Here is a 16,168-nt window from a genome sequence, read left to right on the forward strand (position 1 = left end):
GAGTTTGCATGTTCTCCCCGTGTCCCCTAGGGTAGGTACCTTCACAAAAAACATGCAGTAATCCTGGTCTCTAAACTGCGCCTGATGGAGGGCAAAGGAACTGGTTGGAATAACGTGTTCCTTCCACACGCTACGTCCAACCAGGGAAACTCAAGTCCGTTGCTCTCCCCAGGTTGGCTATTAAAAAAAAAAAAACAATGACACGTTACCGTTTTTGCTGTATCATTCTGAACTGCTACAAAGTGCTATAAATATAGTGCTACATGCATTGTGCTCTTATAGGATGCAGCTGATATCCTGTCCCGCGGGACTGCGAGCCCATCAGAGGTGACGGCGTCCTCTACCCCTGTCACCCTCTCGGCTGTGCCCCCCGCCACCTCCTGGAATGTACCCATATCTGTCGGAGTGGATGAGCTGCGGCCCCACACGGCGTACCTCTTTGAAGTGTCTGCCTTCACCTCCGATGGCGAGGGTCAAATCGCTTCCACCATGGTCCGCATGCCAGAATCAGGTACACTTATAGGCCCTCATTTATCAAAGGAGTGTAAATTCTGCCTTAAATTCGAGCACGCCCACATCAACGTGACATTGATCAAGTTATCCTTGCACAAAATGCATTTTGAGTAACCACAGCACGCACGCACACACACACGCACACACACACACACACACACACACACACACACACACACACACACACACACACACACACACACACACACACACACACACACACACACACACACACACACACACACACACACACACACACACACACACACACACACAATCATTCTACAGTTGTGGCCCCCTGCCTAATCTAGTTGAATACCCCTGGTGTACAGAATGTACAGTAAGTAACACATGCTGTTGCATTTTTATGGATGTAGTACTGTAGCATCTATGTTGGGAATAGCTTTTTATCTCTGCGTCTACGGTAGTATAACATAATCAGCCTTAGATTTTAGACTTTCGTACAAGGGAACCTACAACAGGCGCATACAGCAACACTAGTACTCATGCTTGTACTGCACTGCAGTACAAGCCTTGTTTTCCCAAAGCGTGCCCCTCTGCACCTCAAAGTTCTGTACAAGCACCCAGAATGATTGAGGGGGTGTGTGCTGGTGACCAGTGCTATTGAGATTACAAGGCATGCAATTGTTTTGTTGTATTAAGTTAGGTGTATGGAGACCAATTTTATCCTGTGTTCTCATCTGTTTTATTTTGTGTACTGTACATCTGTCTTTCAGCCCCAGAGGATCCTCCTCAGAATTTCGCCATATGGAATGTGACATCTAAATCCATCTCCATGTCCTGGGATCCTCCCACCAATCTGACAGGGAAATTCAGCTACGTCGTCTATCTCTCTGGACCTACAGGTTTGACTCATATTCACCCAAGCATGCAGTACACAATTCAATTTCAATTCAATTCAAAGGAGCTTTATTGGCATGAGAAAACATACGTTTACATTGCCAAAGCAAAATAGTGGAACAATACAATCAAAACAAAATGTATGTACAATTGAATGTCAGAATCTTCGTCTATGTACCGAGATCACACAGTATGTATTTTACACGAACCAATGACATGCCCCTATAACACAGAGTTTTCTCTTTCCTTCCTTGGCTCAGGACCTATGTATGAGAATAGCACAGGAGACCTGCGGTTTGTCTACTCTGGTTTGAGTCCCTTCACGACGTACACGGTGGAAGTCAGAGCCAAGTCAGCCGGGGAGGTGGGCCCAGTGGCGCAGGCAGATATAGTAACGCATGCTGAGGGTAAGGAGTCTGCTCACAATCAAACATACACATGCAGTATACAGTCCCACACACCTGTTTATTATGGAATGCGCTTCTGTGAAACATTGTCGTGGCAATTACAATCAATTGTGCTAGACCCTGTAGTTTACTTTAGTTAAGTTCGCAAAGTTATATTTATATGGCTGCCGGCCCGCATCTCAAAATATTTTGTTCTAGGACCCTCAGAAGCTAAGACTTTAGTTAAAAATCTTCGCTTAAAAAATAAAAATTGCGATCTCGTGCTGCACTATGAGCTTGTAGATTTGTTATTTTTGAATAGCCAAAGTATAAAATGACACAGATTTCCCCGGTTTTAATGGGTTGGTTTAGTAGTGTTCTGTTGTACCAGAAATGTAACTGCATTCAGCTTGCATCCATGACATTCTAGCTGGACCTGAGACATCAGTTGAATGCAGTACAGTTAATTACCCACTAGGATAGAGAATGTCACGGTGCTGCCGGAGGCTTCTCCCAAGGACCACGGTTGGGAGCTATTGATATTGCTGAATACATACAGTCCCAATTTAAAATGTGGTTCCACACCTGCGCTCTGAGATAAAACACAGCCCCATCTCTCTGTGTGTGCCCTATATTTTCCTTTGCAGAGAATGCAAAAACATTGTCAGCCAAGCTCACTGTGCGGTGTTTTGACTCTCCCCCACCGAGACAAGAACAGGCTTAACTAGGGTAGATAGCTTGAGACATATGCAGGTCATTGACATCTGGTAGCCCCCTGCCTTTCTCCATTTTCCTAACAAACCCCATACTGAAAAACCACACTGTGGTGTGTGTGTGTGTGTGTGTGTGTGCGTGCGTGCGTGCGTGCGTGCGTGCGTGCGTGTGTGTGTGTGTGTGTGCGTGTGTGCGCAGCACCCAGTGAGGTGTTGGATCTCCAGGCGGAAGCTGAGGATTCCGTGTCCATCCTGGTGAGATGGAGGAGTCCTGCCCAGCCCAATGGACTGATCACCCAGTACAAACTACAGGTCCTGGATGGGGACATTCTGCTACAAGACATCACCCTTACAGGAGAACTGGTGGGCCTGTTTTTTCTTTACACTCAGATATAGTGAGTCTTTATATGTGAGTTTTATCATACCTTCTTACTGAACCAATTCTGTACAATCAATGTGGGGTCCTTTGGACAGTGACCTTACATGATTTATAATGGTTATCTCCAATCTTCTGTCCAGACCTGTTTGTTATCGGTTAATACTACAAGGTAGTTAATCCAGTCCAATCCACTTTATTTATATAGCATGTTTTAAAACTCAAGGTTTACAAAGTGCTGTACAGGAAAATACAAACGAAATACACTGTAGCTAAAACAGAGAAAAACAACAGCAAGAACACACAAGACAAAACTGGGACACATCACTGAATAATACAGACTGTTTGATATTATCTATAGTATGCTGCATTTTCTGAAGGAAGCCAAACCAAAATAAGTTTTACTCTTATGTACCTGTACACAAGATGCAACAATAAAGTACAACTTTGAACCTTGAACCTTGAGACGCAGCAGAGTCAGCAGACAGTGAAACAAAACATGCACCATAGAAACTCAACCAGGGTTAAAAGCAAAGGTATAATGTGGGTCTTAAGGTGAGATTTAAAGGTCTTGATGAAAGGGGCCAGTTTGACGTGGGAGGGGAGCGCGTTCCATAATGCGGGGGCTATGACAGAAAAGGCTTGGTCACCTCTGGTCTCTAACCGGGTCTTCTTTGTAATGGAGTAAATGTTGTTTACCTGATGTCCCAGGATTAGACAGCTATACCGTAGCATGTGATTACGCATTATTCTGGGTTGTTCTTTTTTATTATTATATAATAATATACCGGCTAATATGAGTGTTTTCATTATGTCCAGGATGTAAACGGCATGAACACACTCGGTCCTGACCTTGACAGCGACAACTCACGGCGGCGTAAGCGATCGGCCGAGCCGAGCCTGACCACCTCTCCGCCGTCCTTCACGCCCGCCGTCTCCACGCCGTCGTTCACCAGCAGCATGCGTGACTCCGGCAGCACTATAACCCAGCCCCTTCTGGAGGGGCCTGACCCCCCAGACCCCGACAGTAGTCCCACTGTCGACCCCATGGTCTCTGGAAGCCCCGGTCCGTCCGGCATGGCTTCTTCACACACTAACATCCACTCTGCCTCCTCACTCTCGGTCACTTCGGCTCTCTCTCTGACCCCCGAGCCACCTGGCACGTCCTCCCCGCCCTGGCTGACCCACCAGTCGCACAGCGAGGGGGGCATGATGACCTCTGACCCCTTTGATCTGACCCTGGCCCCGGGACATCCCCGCTTCTCCACCCGCAACGCTGCTGCCGTCACAGGATACGATGCTGCTATGCAGACTCGCTTGTCCACACGCGCTGCAGTTAGTCCAGGAGGTACTAACCCTAACCCTGTAGTCTAAACTCTAAACACTATCTCTGTGTGTTCTGCTCATCCAATCCATCCAGAATCAAGTATTGGGACTAACCGTTTTAGAAACATTCATAATGCATTATATTGCACGCAATATTAGGCCATAATGCCTCATATAGTTGCTATAAGCCTTCCTAAAGAGTCTTATGTCTGGGGTGCATGGGCTCAAGCTACATGCTCTTCATCATACCTGATGAGCAATAACCTGTCAGAGAAGCATGTCATAAGTACATAACCTCTCTTTTTTATTCCCCTTAAAATCTTACCCCACGATTTTTATAACCAATTTTTTTCACCCAGTGTCAATTGTCTATTGTAATCCTGGGCGCTACACTCCCTCTGCCAACCTGGGGAGAGCAACGGACTGACCTCATGCTTCCTTCATGAGTCCAAGCCGCTTCTTTTCACCTGACAGGGGGGGGAGTTTCCCCGGTTGGACGTACCGCGCGGAAGGAACACGTTATTCCAACCGGTTCCTTTCCCGGCCATCAGGCGCCTCGGCTGATCGAGGAAAAGTAGTTTAGAGACCACGATTAATGCATGTTTTTTGTGAGGGTACCTATCCTAGGGGACCCTTTAAGGAGATCAAGGCAGGAAAGAAAGTTTGAAGCTTTTTCCACAAGTCGTACAAAAAAAGGGCTTCCCCAAAACAGTTTGGGCTTTATTTTTGTCCATGATAAACCCCTCATCCCTAAACTACTTTGCCTTTTTTTACTATTTAAAAAAAACATTTTTGAATAGTTCAACTAGCTGATATACATCTACATGTTGTGAGCTTGTAGATTGGCTATTTAAAAAAATGTTTATCAAAATAGTAAAAAAAAAGTTTAGGGATAAGGGGTTTAGCATGGACGAAAATAGAGCCCTGTAAGTTTAAAGCTTTCCCCAAATCGTACAAATAAGAGCTTCTCCCCATTAGATGTGGCAAACCTTTGCTACAAAACTGCGCTACAAAGTATTATTATTATTATAAAGTAAGGTCAAACTCATAATGTGGCATTATGGAAGGCGTATGGAAAATCTTACACATTACAAGTAAGGAATCGTATAATTCCTTATAAAGGCATATAAATTAATTATACTGTAGATGGGTTTTCTAATGTTAATATAAATCCTACGTGTGTGTGTGCGTGTGTGTGTGTGTGTGTGTGTGTGTGTGTGTGTGTGTGTGTGTGTGTGTGTGTGTGTGTGTGTGTGTGTGTGTGTGTGTGTGTGTGTGTGCGTGCGTGCGTGCGTGCGTGCGTGCGTGCGTGCGTGCGTGCATGCGTGCGTTCGTGCGTGCTCCAGTGGTACAGGTCAGAGAGGAGGTGGTGGATGTCCAGTCTGAGGAGTTGTCCTACCTGGTGTCTGACCTCAATCCGTTCACTGAGTACACCATCAAGGTGACGGCTGCCACAGCTGTGGGAGAGGGCCCTGCCGTGAACATCACCCAGCAGACCAGGGAGCAGGGTGGGTGGTAGCTTATACTCGCTTCTTAGAAACATCACCCAGCAGACCAGGGAGCAGGGTGGGTGGTAGCTTATACTCGCTTCTTAGAAACATCACCCAGCAGACCAGGGAGCAGGGTGGGTGGTAGCTTATACTCGCTTCTTAGAAACATCTGGCTCCCAAACTTTTCAGGTCGAGACCCAAAAGAGAATTTAGACATTTTGCCCGGGACCCAAACTATAGTGAAAATAGCCAATCTACAAGCTCACAACGCGTCGCTTCGGGCCGCGTTGTGAGCTTGTAGATCGGATATTTTCACTACTTCTTTTTCCGAAATAATGGCATTTCATATAGATTCTTCTTTGATTTCTTCATGAACTACTGAAAAAGAACACTGAATTTTGTTTTTAATTCATAAAAAATTGAGCTTTTTTAGGAATGTATTTTGGGAAATGTTTTGAAATAATAATTAATAAACAAAATGTAGGAAACAAAAGATAAGGGACCCATAAAAACAGATCTGGTCAACATAAATTACCCATTGACCAGACTCAGACTTTAATAAAGACTAAAAATATTTTTTGCCCAAAAAGGGCTGAGGCTTCCCAGCCTGGAGATAGACTCAAAACCAACCAACACAAAACAGGCTTTGTTTCGGTGATTAGCGGAGTAGTTTTATTTTTGGTAAAGTTGGACCCCTCGCACGGCAGTGGTTTTTTTTTTACCTGTGAGCAGCAGAGTCTTATCCTGGCAGGGTGTTAGTGAGAACTCGCTAATGCAGGGGTTCTCAACGTTTGCCCCCATCCCCACCCCCAATACAAATTGACCGCTACAATAACTTTAATAATAGCGAAAATACATCATAAATAAATACTGAAACCAGATATAATCATTAAGGAAAGTTTATGCATCCACTTTATTTATATAGCAAGTTTAAAAAAATGCATGCACTATGTGTACTATGTAGACTCAAAATAATTTGGGCACCCCCCAAAATAATTTCGGGACGGCCCGAGGGGTCATTTACCAGCCATTCAGTTGCAAAAATGTATTATAATTTTTTTGGGGGGATCCCCCAAAATAATTTAAGAGCGTGCAAGCGGTGCATGCTATTGTGATCGTTAGCGATCATTACAAGGACTATAAAATCCTGTAAAAACTGATTGTGTTAGAGCAGATGATAATATTATGATGAAAAGTACATGACGTGCTTTCTTCTGTTGGTTTCCCGTTCTGATGTTTATTAGCCCCCAGCTCTGTGGTAGGCGTGTCCTATCAGAACAAAAGCTCCACCTCCATCCTGGTGAGCTGGGCTCCTCCCCTCAACCCCAACGGACGAATCACACACTACACGGTCTACGGTCTCAACCTCCATAGCAACCAGGCTCTGCAGTGGGTCACCAACAACGACACCAGCATACTGCTGACAGGTAGAAGAACACTTGACACACACACACACACACACACACACACACACACACACACACACACACACACACACACACACACACACTGTACTGCATACTGCATACTGCACATACTGTACTGTAGTGCAGCCATTCTCAACCTGTGGGCCTGGGGCCCACTGGTGGGCCGTGAGGATATTGCAATTGGGCCCCTGAATAATTTACATAACGCAATTTGAATTATATAAAATAAATCTATCTATAAATGCACCATGTCTCTGTGTGTACATACGTGTGTAACAATGTACATCTGTAATCCATGGAACTCGAGAACCGTTCGCACAACCGACTTCAACTTCACTTAAAGTATACTTAGTTTTATTGATCCAAGCTGGAACACAATCGATAAAAAAAATCTACATTCTGTGAACATCCACCCATCTGACCACTTCTCCTTGTTGCAGGTTTGGACAAGTACACTGGTTATAAACTGCGTGTCGCTGCATCCACAGCTATAGGAGAGAGTTCTCTGTCCGACGAGGACGACACCTTCGTTTTCACCGCAGAAGACGGTTGGTTCTCCACAGCTACTCTACACACCAGTGGTTTTCAAACATTTTGCCCCCAAGGCACATCTTTATTCATAGATAAAATAGAGATATCTTAAATAAAATTAAGCTCACAATGTGTTGCGCTGCGACCTGTTAAAATAAAATAAAACTTTAGCCTACAATGACTTGTCCAAAAAGAGTCTCAGTATTGGTAGATGAGTACGCACAAAGTACTGTTATGGTAAATTATTCATAACGTGTGGTTGTAACAAAATTTGGTTTGGGAATGGGAACCACTGCTCTACACAAGCACAAAAGAAAAAACACTTTCTCACAAACCACTCTGCTTTGTTCCCTATAAAATATAAATGAGTGTTATTTTAAATATCGTGCTAAAATATTAAATAAACATTAAATAAATATTGGAAAACGTTAGAATGTATCTAAGGTGGAATAGGTAAGTCTAGACTACTGTTTCCCAAACAGTGTACAATATATATAAAATATACATACATACATATATATACAATATATATATTATATATGTTAAAACAAACAAAACAAATCTAAGAAATTCCTTAAATTGAGCTGGTAGATCTGCTATTTTCACTAATTTGGGTCCTGGAAAAACATCTACCGGTAATCTCAATTTTGGGTCTCGACCTGAAAAGTTTCGGAACCACTGGTCTAGGCTATGTTTGGTAAAAACAAGACATAACCTATAGTCCTAGACTGCAACATCATATGTAAATATTAAGGAATTATAGATATTATATCTAAGATTTAGATTGCTGGTATACTGTAGACCTCACACCTTGGAGCTGCATGAAACCAGCTTGAGTTCCACTTCTAGGTTCAGTGATATGTCAGACAGACACCACTGCCAGCCCTTGACCTCTCTCTCCCTCTCCTCTCTGTCCTTTAACACACTCACTCAGAGCCCGACTCCCCCCCTCTGGACTTAGCTGTGGTGGAGACCACGCCCTCCACCGCCACCCTGACCTGGTCTCCGCCCCAACGGGCCAACGGGGCCATCCAACGCTACGAGGTCCTGTACGAGAACGAGTCCTACTCCGCCGTGGTCAACACCTCGGTGCCCCGGGCCACCCTGACTCACCTGAGGCCGTACTCCTACTACAACGTGTCTGTCTTGGCGTACACGCGCCACGGACACGGCAACCAGTCCTCGGACACGTTGGCCATGCTGTCTGGAGAGGACGGTATGTTTGTGTGTGTGTGGATACACTCGCCTGCCATATAGCAAAATCTGTATTTGGACTCCCTCTGACTCTCTCTCTGTGTCTTTATGTGTGAAAACATATTTGTCGCAGTTACAGTACAATATTAAAGCTTCTGAAGATAAATACATTTAGTGCACGGACAGAGTTAGTAATGGCGGATTTGAGAAACGGAAGCTGCAAAAAGGTAAAGTGAGTGACGTCAGAGCACAGGCACAGCACAGGAGTAAATGGCAGTTCTGCATACTCTGCATAGGTCTATGACTTGGCAACCTGAACTGGGTACAGACATGTGAGCTACATGTGGGTACAAAATTGTACTCATTTGTAATATAAGATAATGGTATAAGTTTTGAATGATGTTTTCTTTTTCTTATATAGCACGGTTCACAACTATCTATTCCGGTTTATTTTAAACATAAATTCTGTCTTTGCAATTATGTGTCCACCAAACACGGTGCCTGTTTCTTTTCACTTTCCGTTCCCCCAGTCCCGGGCAGTCCTCCGTATGGCCTCTCGTACGAGTCTGTTGCCTCCAGCGAGGTGAACGTGACGTGGCAGCCCCCGCTGGTGCCCAACGGCAACATCACCCACTACACTCTGCAGCTGTGGAATTCCACCCACACCCTCAACCTCACGTCCCTGACCAGCGGCCTCCACATCACGCACCTGAAGAAGTACGCACACTACCGCCTCGTGGTGCAGGCCAACACGCGCGTCGGGCCGGGCGACTACGTGAGCGAGCCGCTCAACATCACCACACTGGAGGATGGTGAGGGGGGTGGTTTTGGTGGGAAGGTGAAGTGAGAGAGAGAGAGAGAGAGAGAGAGAGGGGGGGGTGTTGGGTTTTCTTTTCAGTTTTTTCAGGTGACTGCTTGGACTGAAATGGAGTGAAATCTTCACTTTCCTTTGATCTTATCCTCCAGTGTCCTCTCTCATCTAGGTCAGTTAACCGCAAAGGTGTTCCAGAAAGCACTAATGGCATTACATCACAGGTACCCGATCCTGACTGTCTGAGAGGTCCCTCATGTTGCTTCCATGCCCCGAGAAGGCCAAAGCCACACCAGGATCACCACAACAGCGACTTACCTGTGTTTAATTTCAGGGCCACGGTACTCCGATTCTTAGGGCTTTCTCAGTGATGTGCAGCGCAAACTTGACAGGATATCTGGGAAGCTGTCCTGTCGCCCTGGCCTGCCAATCCAGTGCCCATTGCATTGCACTGGTAGCAGGCCATGTGTGCGCTTGTTTCTTGACAAATGTTAAAGTTTCTCTCCCACCGCTCAGACCCAGACACACCCCCTCAGTTCCTCCTTTCCAAGAAGTTGTCAGACTACCAGGTGGAGTTGTCCTGGGAAGCGCCTCTGGAGGCCAATTCAGACATTCTTTACTATGCAGTTAGAGTATGGTGAGTTGTCTGTCTGTCTGTCTGTGTACTGTCCGTGTGTCTCTCTGTGTGTCCGTCCATCCGTCCGTCTGTGAACAGCTAATCTCCGGGACCGTGTGTGTGCAAAACTGTGCACACACACTTCCTCCATGCGAGAGCAGAACCTCTGCTCCGATTTTTTTCAGATCGGCCTGTTATAGCGCAAAAGAACCGATGAAATGAACATCCCTGTCCATATACTATAGTAGCAATGGCTAAACTTGTAATTTACTGTAGATAGCATTTTATGTAGACATCACTCTATAGTGTATCTCGTACAGATTCTCTACTGTTAGACAGATGCTAGGTTCTTAGCTTCCTTATGATTCTTGATGACTATTGTTTATGTATTTGATGTATTACCATGTGTTGTAAACATCTTTGCTCTCCCATATCAGGAAGGAGTCGAGTGAGTCGTGGCTGAACGTGACACAGACGTCCGTGGTGATCACAGTGGACTCTGAGAGTGTCTACAATGCCTCAGTGTCCAGCTGGACCAGATTGGGAGACGGAGGAGTGTTGGTATCCATCACCTTCACCACCATCGATTCAGGTTCTGTCTGGACAAAATATGATGGATATGTACCATCCCCACGCTTGAAAGTGTAATAGATTTTTGAAATACTAACTCTGTATTTCGATCTGATTTGGTTCAGACCTACGGCAGATGACTTAGGGGTGTTGGGTCACACTCACAACAACCTGCGCTATTCATTTTTGGGGCGGTGTTGTTTTCAAACCAACAGTCAAGGTTATATGGTTCATTTCATGAACATGGGGCCCAAGCCAAACCATTAGTAATGCATGATGAGATTAGGGTGTCAATGGGCTCTATGCACACATGCATTTTGGAAAGGACTTGGGCCCCTTCCCTACTTCTTTCACAGGTGTTACCGCCGATACTAATGACGGCTCTGTTCCATTCTGTTGAAACAGAGTCGGGGTGCTGATATTGTGCCCGACGTTGGCTCACTGGAAACACTCTGCTACACCAGTGGGTCTCAAAGTGTACGGGTGTGGGGTGCTTGAAATTAAAAAGTTTGAGAACTGCACTGCACATTAAATGGAACAGAGCCTTAATTACGTATCATCAGTAACACCTGTGAAGGACATTAGAAGAGTTATTCTGCGAGCATACAGTTCATTGTACACTACTCTCAAGTTCACAGTAAAGTGTTCCATTTGTAACTTTTCTGAGTTAAATCAACACTGTTTTTTTTCCTTTTACGTTGTCTTCAGGATGTTGAGAAATTAACCCCCTGCTTGCCATGTGTTCTCTCTCTCTCTCTCCTGCAGAGCCATTTGATCCTCCGCAGAACGTGTCGTACACCAACGTGACGACCTCCTCCGTCACCCTGACGTGGCGTCCACCCAACCAACCCAACGGCATCATCGTACACTACACCATCTACTACCATGACAACGGCACTGTCACTAAGCAGGTAGCCTGGCCCAGCCTGTATGGTTTCTGGTCTAGAGGGGCGGGTGCCGGTCGAAAACAGGTGGTGGATCTTATTGTTTCACCGATCTGAGCACGCGCCCTGGCGGGTGCTTTTTTTTAACCGAATGTGAACGAAAATAAAAGCCTGGGTAGCGAGGCTGCTAAGCAGGTGACACACGCACAGTGGAATAGTTTGTACCGTTACATTTTATGTGTGAAATATCATCAACAATTTGCATTTAATAAAATCTAAAAGACTACAATTGAATATAATAATAGAGAAATAGCAATAGATAGAATAATAGTGAGATAGCATTCTGAGTTCCACATGAACCCCAGCGTCCCGAAAGCGAACATTCGGCAAACATAAGCAATGCACAATGTGAACTTTTACTTGTATATTGGCTATTTTCAGGGGAGAGATTTGGTGTAGGAAAAAAGATTCTACACATCCCTTCTAAATCAGTAGTTCTCACAGATTGTTCCACAATATTTAAAAGTTTGTATAAGTGGTACAAGTGGTATAATAATAGCTTACAATATCTGCGTACACATCTGTGTGAACTCAATGGCTAAGTTATAGAATATAACTAAATATGCAAGTACGTATTTTTCTACACACTATGATTAATTTAATCATTTGTGTGAGTCATGTCAATGTCAATCATGTAATGTTGCGAAACTGTTCATTACAAAGCATGAATGAAATGAAAAATATAAACAAGTGTAATAAAAAATAACAATAATATATTCGTTCCCCCCATAAAATCGCCACTGTGCCAATATGATGCTGTTACTGTATACTGACACTGACTGTAAATGCTTGTGTCTGTCTGTTTATCTACAGAGGGTACCGGTTGGTGCATTATTAACCCCCGCCTCTCCTGCCTCGCCCTACTCTCACACTGTGACCGGGCTGGTCGGGGGAACCAACTACAGCCTGTGGATGACCTCCAGCACCATACAGGGAGACGGAGGAGTGCAGAGTCAGCCCTTAACCCTGACACTGCCTGAGGATGGTCAGTCACGCACACACACACACACACACACGCACACACTCACGCACACGCACACATATGCACGCACACATGTTCAGAAGAACAGTACTGTACTGTACGTCACGTATTAAACACTAGGCCTCTAGTTTGAGGGTAGTAAACTCGCACACCACGCAGTGTTTTGTCAGACTTCCGTGCAGGTGCTACATAGCTAGCGCATTCTGTATATTATCTACTGAAACCAGCAAACAGACATTACATCCTGCATGCTTCCCCTTTATTTGGAGAGCCACATTCAGACCGAATACACAAACCTTTAATAAAGTGACAGTATAAAAATGCAATGTTGTGTTGGGTTGTTCTTTTTCATTAGGCCCATCTTTTTAGCACAGTTTCGCTGCTGTGTCACATCTCCGAACCCATTATCCCTACAGATATTAACATTACCACCCTCTAACTAGACGTCATAGCCTCATGAATAAATGAGGCTTACTAAAACATACAAATAGGCTAGCGTACACCCAGTCACCCACATACTGTATAGTCTTGCATTGGGGCTACGCCTGCACACTTTTTTCCCCCAAACATCTTTGCCTCTTAAAAATTACATAAAAACTCTGCGATCGAACACATTGCTTTCAACCTGTCAGTGAAAGGAGATAACTCTCAGTCTGGCAAACTGGCTCTTTTTTGTCCTCCTGAGACCCTGTACCTTGGGAGACAACCGGTTTGCATTTCCTTTTACTGAGCAGGGAGAAAGTTGTCAGGGAAAAGTACAATAGTCAAGGAAGGCTGTTATCTAACAAAACTTTGACAGGAAGTCGGCAGGCTTGGCAGAAAACTTTTATAAAGGCTTTGTACACAGAGAGAAAGACTGTCATCTGATCTGGACAGAAATAGCAGCAGCTTTTAAGGAGACTTTGTTACTGCACACATCTATGCAATAGATAGTTATATTCCAAACAGTGTTTTTTCTTTGTGACCCGTGTCCCAAAAAGCGATCGCCTTGTTTTTGTGTGATTTTGTGAAAAAATGGTGCAGACAGGCAGCCTTTGTAAGGCTTTGTGTGTGTTATGTGTGTGTTATGTTATGTACACATTGCTCATGACTCATGTCTCTTGAATGATAATTGCCTGTACTGACTGTGTATCTCTGCCTGTTGCTCTAGCAGCCTCTCCACTCTCAGTCAAGCAGTGGACCTCCAGGGCCGCCTGGCACCGCCCCGGCAAAGCCCCCCACTAGGTGGGGGCTCATTCATCTGGGCTCCTCAGACCCAGATGGGCCTCTCAAGTTGCTACACCCCTACCCTTCCCCTTGCCTTACCTAATCTGCCACTTCTGATCCTCTGTGGCGTGCCACAAATGATGTGCCTCTCTGCACACCTGCTCAGGCAGCTGGGTGACTAGCGAGGGGAGCTAAATAGGATGAGCACTGAACACAGGATGAGTATTTCCTGCTCTGTGTCTGTTTTTTTTTCTCTCAAGTGGTTTACTTCCCTCTCCATTACTTCTCAATTTCATTGAATGGGACTGTTGAATTCATGGAATGATGTTGTTGTCTTGTTTTGTTTTTCCCCACTATACACTGGTTTATTTTTCCAACCCTCAGTTTTCCATATCGATAAAAGAACTGTCATGTTTCTCTGGCTTACTCCCTCCCTGTGTGCTGTACTGACTGTCTTAATTGGTGTGATGACGACGGTGTTTTTTGGCAGTTCTCATGACAATGAGAGATGATGACCATAATTAATGCTGATTACAATAATACCGACTGATGCACTGTTCATTCCCACTCTCCTCAGAAGTGTGTGTGTGTGTGTGTGTGTGTGTGTGTGTGTGTGTGTGTGTGTGTGTGCGTGTGCGTGTGCGTGTGTCTGTGTGCGTGCGTGCGTGGTTGATTAATTGGCCTCATTTTCTGGCATTCATTAAACTCCTTTATCCCAAGCAGCTTGCAATTTGGGAAGCCGTTCGTACATCAGTAACCATGATGACACCTTCCCCTCCCCCTCCTCAGTGCCCAGTGACTCGGTCCACAACCTGACGGCTCAGATCCACAGCTCCACGGCCATCATCGTCAGCTGGGACCCTCCCCTGGAGCCCAACGGCCGGCCCTACTACCTGCTCACGCTGCAGGAGGCTGGCGTGGCCCCCGGCCCGAGACCCCCGGGCGCACCCCCCGCGGTCAACCGGACCCGGGAGATGACCACGGAGAACCACGGATTCTACTTCACCAACCTCCGCAAGTACTTCCCCTACGTGTTCACGGTCACGCCGGCGACCGGCGCCGGGCCCGCCCTGAACCTCAGCAGGACGTTGTACCTGAGGACGGACAATGACAGTGAGTTGGCGTACACACACACACACACACACACACACACACACACACACACATACACGCACGCACACACGTACACACGCATGCATGCACACACACACACACACACACACACACACACACACACACACACACACATACACGCACACACGTACACACGCACGCACGCATGCATGCACACACACACACACACACACACACACACACACACACACACACACACACACACACACAAATATATTATAGTGTACTTATGTGTAATTATATTGCAATAGTAATGTGTGGTTGTCAAAAATCTGAAGGCACACCTGGACCTGAATTACTAATGTGCCTCAGCACACCGTTTAGGAACTACCGTATTTATTTTAGACAACAGGGGGTCCGGGTCCCCAGAGTTAAATCTTTGTGTGATAGGACGTTTTTTGACCAATGGGAACCCTAGCATCCCTATTCTGAGAAGTACGATAACGAGTACAATAACGAGTACTTTTGGTACCTCAAGGGCATTCATTATGTTTTTTTTTTTAATTTTGTGGATTTTGCCTTTATTTTATATTTTTTATGGAGGGACAGACATTAGGCTGACAGGAAATGGGGAGAGAGATTGAGGGAAGATATGCAGTAAAGGCTGTCGGGATCGGGAGTCGAACCCGCGGCACACTGCCAGACTGGATTACCAGCCAAGGTGCCTGGACCACTGAGCCATGGCCCAGGCCCATTTTGTTGTACTGACTGAGCTGTGTGTATCTACATTGTGTGCCTCCTCCAGTCCCGAGCTCTCCTCCGGTGCTCGTGTCCAGCAGAAACCTGTCGTCCTCCTCCATCTCGGTCAACTGGCAGAGCCCGCTGGAGCCCAACGGGGAGATAACGGAGTACACTCTCACGCTGTTCGGACCGTGGGGAGACATCAACGCCACGCAGACCTCCGACACGGAGTTCACCTTCACCGAGCTGATGCCGTACACGCCCTACAACCTCTCCATCGCCGCCGCCACGCTCAAGGGCACAGGCCCCGCCCTCTTCCTGCTGCTGCACACTGATGAAGCGGGTAGGTGTTTTAACCTGACAATGCCTTCTAAAACCAGTGTTTCTCAAACTTGTTCGTGCCAAAG

At 45.7% G+C, this 16,168-nt stretch overlaps 1 protein-coding gene across 1 annotated transcript in view; it reads left to right on the plus strand.

The window, feature by feature from the left end:
* ptprq (protein tyrosine phosphatase receptor type Q) overlaps positions 1–16,168 on the plus strand; it is a gene marked incomplete at its 5' end in the record, with an annotated part of 83,413 nt that overhangs the window by 38,683 nt on the left and 28,562 nt on the right. The window contains 16 exons of the mRNA XM_080762167.1: positions 283–511; positions 1,251–1,379; positions 1,635–1,781; positions 2,673–2,836; positions 3,669–3,726; positions 5,522–5,683; positions 6,910–7,092; positions 7,533–7,640; positions 8,558–8,839; positions 9,348–9,629; positions 10,145–10,265; positions 10,682–10,836; positions 11,580–11,725; positions 12,572–12,743; positions 14,736–15,059; positions 15,826–16,104. Coding sequence (XP_080618293.1) covers positions 283–511; positions 1,251–1,379; positions 1,635–1,781; positions 2,673–2,836; positions 3,669–3,726; positions 5,522–5,683; positions 6,910–7,092; positions 7,533–7,640; positions 8,558–8,839; positions 9,348–9,629; positions 10,145–10,265; positions 10,682–10,836; positions 11,580–11,725; positions 12,572–12,743; positions 14,736–15,059; positions 15,826–16,104 — 2,941 coding nt within the window. The remainder of the gene's footprint in view (positions 1–282; positions 512–1,250; positions 1,380–1,634; positions 1,782–2,672; positions 2,837–3,668; positions 3,727–5,521; positions 5,684–6,909; positions 7,093–7,532; positions 7,641–8,557; positions 8,840–9,347; positions 9,630–10,144; positions 10,266–10,681; positions 10,837–11,579; positions 11,726–12,571; positions 12,744–14,735; positions 15,060–15,825; positions 16,105–16,168) is intronic.

Source organism: Protomyctophum bolini, assembly GCF_963924005.1.
Source record: "Protomyctophum bolini genome assembly, chromosome: 4".
In the NCBI taxonomy this organism is placed as follows: Eukaryota; Metazoa; Chordata; class Actinopteri; order Myctophiformes; family Myctophidae; genus Protomyctophum; species Protomyctophum bolini.